Genomic DNA, 4,876 nt, shown 5'->3' with positions numbered 1-4,876 from the left:
AACTTAGAGACTAAACTTGATATTTTCGGAAACCACATGGACCATTTTTGAAGTTTTGTCATATATATATATATATATATATATATATATATATATATATATATATATATAGGATATAGATCCGGTAAGAAATTTTTTTTGGTAGGAAGGTAAGAAGTTTTTTTTTCTACATATTTTTTTGATGAACAAAAAAAAAATGAATCACTAGATGATTCATTTGTAAGATGATTCACAAGAAAAAATTCTCAAAAAAACATCTTTATGATTCATTTTTAAGTAAATTAAGAAAAAATTCACTTATATGACAATTTTAGTGAATAACAACAAAATCATTATATAAATGAATCATCGAGATGTTTTTTTGAGAATTTTTTGTTGTGAATCATCTTACACATGAATCATCTAATGATTCATTTTAATGATTCATTTTGTTTGTTCGCGAAAAAAATATATAGAAAAAAAACTTCTTACCTTCCTACCAAAAATTTTCTTCTTATTTGATCTTGACTCTCTCTCTCTCTCTCTCTCTCTCTCTATATATATATATATATATATATATATATATATATATATATATCCTCCCTAATAAATAAAGATCTTTTTACCACATGTCACACTCTCATTTATTTTGCCACATTAATTTTGTGGTTATTTCAAGTTAATTTTTATTCCACATATCATTTTATGGTTTTTACATTTTATTAAATTGTAGATAGTATTTATACTTTTAATAATAAATGCATATCAATTTAATTAATAAACTTTTCTTCTAATTTCAAAATTACCAAATTAAGGATTCATTAATTTTCTTTATTTATTTATCTAAATTTAAAATAGAAAAAAAAACGCTTTAATTTTTATAATTCAATATTTTTCTCACTTTTCTTACAAATGCATACTTTTCAAATGTTTAGAATTTTATATTTAGTTTTTTTATAAATAAACTCATGTAATACATGGGTCTTACAGCTAGTGTATATATATATATATATATATATATATATATATATATATATATATATATATATATATATATATATAAACTACAATAAAAAATGGTTGAGCTTGGGAATGTGAAGATTCAAGATTGCTTTAACAGATTACAAATCCCAATTTGACCTCTATACAGTTTACACCCCCTTATTAAAAGACAAGACAATTCCCTAATGTCGATGTCCTCCAATTCTATCCTATAATTTGTTTACATTTGTAATAAAATAATATTTCATTTACATGCTTCCACTCATCTGAATAAGCACCATGAGGTCTTGTGACTTATTGGCAACGATACGTGTGGCTGAGAAACCACTACACATAATAAAGGGGTTCTCATCTCATCTGCATCACCCATCATGATGTGTGACCACCTTTGAAAACGAGTGCAGTGGAATTCACGGCTTATTGCTAATAAGTCTCAACTTGTACCTTCCCTTTCAACTTTCCTTCAAGGACAGGCAACCTAAACCATACACAATTCTAACTTTCTCCTAACACCACAAACCAACAAAACTACCTAGTCCCATTACAACTATTACCAATTCAACTTAACCAAAACATACAATATCTAGGTACATGCATCTGAGATGACATAGTCTAGTTTGTCCTGTCTTGTTCCACATCCTGTGATGTTCTGTTATGTCATGTAGTGTTAAATACACTATAAACACGAATGTACAAAACGATATTTAATGGCTAGGTTTCTATTTGGAACAATAAAAGGAAGGATCTTCACTTTTTTTTTTCCTTAGAAACAACATTAACATACATACAAGAAGCATAGAAGAAATAGAAGGGATACAATACATTACACATATATAATTGTATACTAGGGTTTGGTTGCATTTTGATCTTAATAATAATTACAACCTCGGTTACATGTACTTTAAATTGACTGCACAATTGGGTTAATGTTACACAACAAATGGAGTTTTCTTATTCTTAATCTGTTCTATGTCATTACTAAAATAAATACAATAAGTTTCATCTTCTACTCCTTTCGTTTATATACAGAAGCGAGATCTACCTATATGCTTAAGACTTGCGTTAGATTTCCTGCTTATTTGGACATGTGCACTTTGCATGATGATCTGAAAGCTTCTGAAATGTTAAAAAAGTAAGACGAAATAAGCGAGATAATAATTACAGGATTATGAAGGAGACAGATTAATTAGTGACTTAAAGTTAAAGGGTATTATTTATACCTCAACTTGTTTTTGAAGTTCTTTGATGTAATCCACAGCCAAATCCAACATGTCTGCTGTGTTTGTTTGCTGCAAAGATTAAATACAAAGTACAAACTGATTAATCTTGGGACATAATTAATAAACTGATAGAATGAAAAATGACGTTACCTTATCCATATTAGGAACAAGCTCTTGTAGCTTTCTCATTCTTTCACTTATTCGTGTTCGCCTTACCTACACATAAGTAAAAAAATGACTGTTTTTATTATCTTCATCATAAGGTAAAAGTAAAGTTCCAAATGATGAGTAGGTAAGAATGTTTATTTACCCTTTCGGCTATGCTTCTTGGATGGGTGGCACAACCCCTTTTAGCTCTGCTCCTTAAAGGCACATTGTCTTGGAACTGCAGTAATTTTTCCATGACAGATAACTCAGAGGAACTCGTTGGTAAACTCAGTTGATGACTCAAACCACTGGAAGCATGGATTCTCCTTTCATCATTCTGCTGAAAAAGATGATTTACTGTCAGGATAAAGTTATTCTAAACCAATTTTCACAAGATGACATGTCATGTCATGTCAGATGTCACATATTTTAATTTACCTGATTTTCTGTTGAACTTATTTGATCGCTTTCCCCAAGCTCTTTCATGAATTCATCAGTTAACATTGCTGGTTCATCCCAAGAACCACCAGGGAAGCCATAACCACTAGATCTTGGATGAGTTTGACCAAAACCTCCATTGTTGTGTGCACCAGCACCACTCATTCCCATGGTTTTGCCTTCGTTTTCAGGGATAAGAGACAGTGGTCTAGAAGATGAATGTGAAACTGATGAGAAAGCCATTCGATTTTCAAACCCCTTTGATAAATCTGGTACACTGCCATCATCAGTTCGAAATTTATCCATGGATCTCATCGCGGAGTAACCTGAAAAGAATTGTGATCAATTATAATTGCAGTGTGGGAAAAGATTAGGAAAATTAATGTTATAGGAATTGAAGTACCATTGCCCATATTAACGTGTTCGAAGAATCCAGCTGGTGAACTACTCTGACGAAGAAGGTTCGTTGGAGGATTCATGGCCGCTAACGGGTCAACCAAGGCGGAGCTAGAACCAGAAACAACCGAGTTATGATTATGATCGGCTTGCTGGTGGTTTTGGTACATCATCTGTTGCTGTTGAGACTGATATGTAAAATTCGCTCGTTCCTGCTTCATAGGATCCATAAATGGGGGGTCGTTTCCCCGAATTTGACCTATATTCTGATGAGAGCTTGAATTATCACCATCCCCGGAGATGAATCTCGATAAAATGCGTTCAGTTTCGGGGCTTGAAGACCGAGGGTTGAAGAATGGGTCAACGTCTTCGTCTTCATACATGCCACTGTTTATCAAATTCGAGAAATACGAACTCGGTGCTGATCTGTATCGCGTCAAACCAGAGTTCATAGTTTGTTGCCCCTGCTGCTGCTGCTGCAATTTCTGTTGCTGTTGTTGCCGTTGATTATGAAGATCCGAATCCATTAGAACCCTAGAGGTTGCTTCCAACTACAATCTACGATAGAAACTAAAAATATTTCTTATAAAACATGCACACACTCAAAATTAAAGTAGCTTCTCATGAAGAAAACCAAACTTGACACCAACTCTTCAAAAGAAACTTACAAGATTTCACCATGAAGTAAACTCAAAGCTTCGCCATCGATTACAATACAAATCTGTATAAAAAATCTACGTAGATGGAGAAGATTAGCTTCAGAGGACGATGAAAGCTGAATTGAAATTGAAATTCAATTAATTAGCATTTGAAGACATTGGTGAAAACTGTAAACTATGTTGGTGATAGGAGGCAGAGGAATGGAAGACGGTAGTGGAAGTGGAAGTGGAAGTGGAAGTTGGAGGAAGAAGAAAGAAGGCAGCCGTTTGTAGATTTTCCCTTTTTCCGGTTTTGTTGGTGTGAGTGCGTTGCAGGCTTGCAGCCAATAGGCCAAAAGCTGCTTTCCCATTCCTTGTTCCATTAATTTACCTTAACGCCACTTCATGTGAAAATTATTGAGGATAATGTTCGGAGCGGCTGAAGATCTACTTTTTTTTATTTTATTTTTATCTTTTATTTTTCTCTTTTTATAAATTAATTTATTAATAAATTACTATTATCCTCTATATGAAATACTTTTTGCTGCTTGTCATATAAATATTGTCTTATTCAAGTCAATTTAACATTATCATTATTATTTTGAATGAATTTTTTTTTCATACTTCATTTTATAAGTTTTTCTATTTTATTAAATTCTACATAATATTTTAATGTAATAATTGCAATAAATATAATAATAAATGAATATCAATTTCATTAATTAATTTACCTTTTAATTTTAAAATTCTCCAAATTAAAGTTCATTAGTTTCTTTTATTTATTTAAATTTAAAAAATAAAAAACTTCTCCATTATAATAATTCATTATTTCTCTTATTTTTTTATAAATTCAAAATTCTCAAATATTTTGATCTTTATATTTAACTTTTTTTTTTAAATTAACCTATGTAATACATGAGAATTACAACCAGTTTAAAGTAATTCATTAAAAATTATTTATAATTAGTTTATCAATAAGTTATTTAAAATAGTTTATAATTTTTTTTATCTATAACTTATAGTATATGTTTTCATCGTCTAACCAACTATTTAATC

General features: G+C 30.8%; 1 protein-coding gene across 4 annotated transcripts; it reads right to left on the bottom strand.

Annotated features, from left to right (window-relative positions):
* Positions 1 to 1,777: 1,777 nt before the first annotated feature.
* On the bottom strand, positions 1,778 to 4,225 carry LOC145087979 (transcription factor bHLH130-like). 4 transcript variants are annotated; one of them, XM_079026148.1, is made up of 7 exons: positions 3,851 to 4,224; positions 3,190 to 3,752; positions 2,787 to 3,112; positions 2,512 to 2,688; positions 2,352 to 2,417; positions 2,202 to 2,270; positions 1,778 to 2,097 (listed from the first exon to the last, which is right to left on the bottom strand). In XM_079026148.1, the coding sequence occupies exons 2-7, from the start codon at positions 3,707 to 3,709 to the stop codon at positions 2,044 to 2,046; spliced, it is 1,212 nt and encodes a 403-aa protein (XP_078882274.1). In that variant the 5' UTR covers positions 3,710 to 3,752; positions 3,851 to 4,224; the 3' UTR covers positions 1,778 to 2,043. The 4 variants fall into 4 exon arrangements, with proteins under 4 accessions (XP_078882274.1, XP_078882275.1, XP_078882276.1 ...); XM_079026149.1 differs by having other exon boundaries at positions 3,190 to 3,740; XM_079026150.1 differs by having other exon boundaries at positions 2,512 to 2,685; positions 3,190 to 4,225.
* Positions 4,226 to 4,876: the final 651 nt, after the last annotated feature.

This window comes from Lactuca serriola, chromosome 2 (assembly GCF_051521515.1).
Source record: "Lactuca serriola cultivar US96UC23 chromosome 2, Lser_US96UC23_V15, whole genome shotgun sequence".
Lineage (NCBI taxonomy): Eukaryota > Viridiplantae > Streptophyta > Magnoliopsida > Asterales > Asteraceae > Lactuca > Lactuca serriola.
Note: the sequence above shows the minus strand (reverse complement) of the source record. Positions and strands in the feature narration are given on the sequence as shown.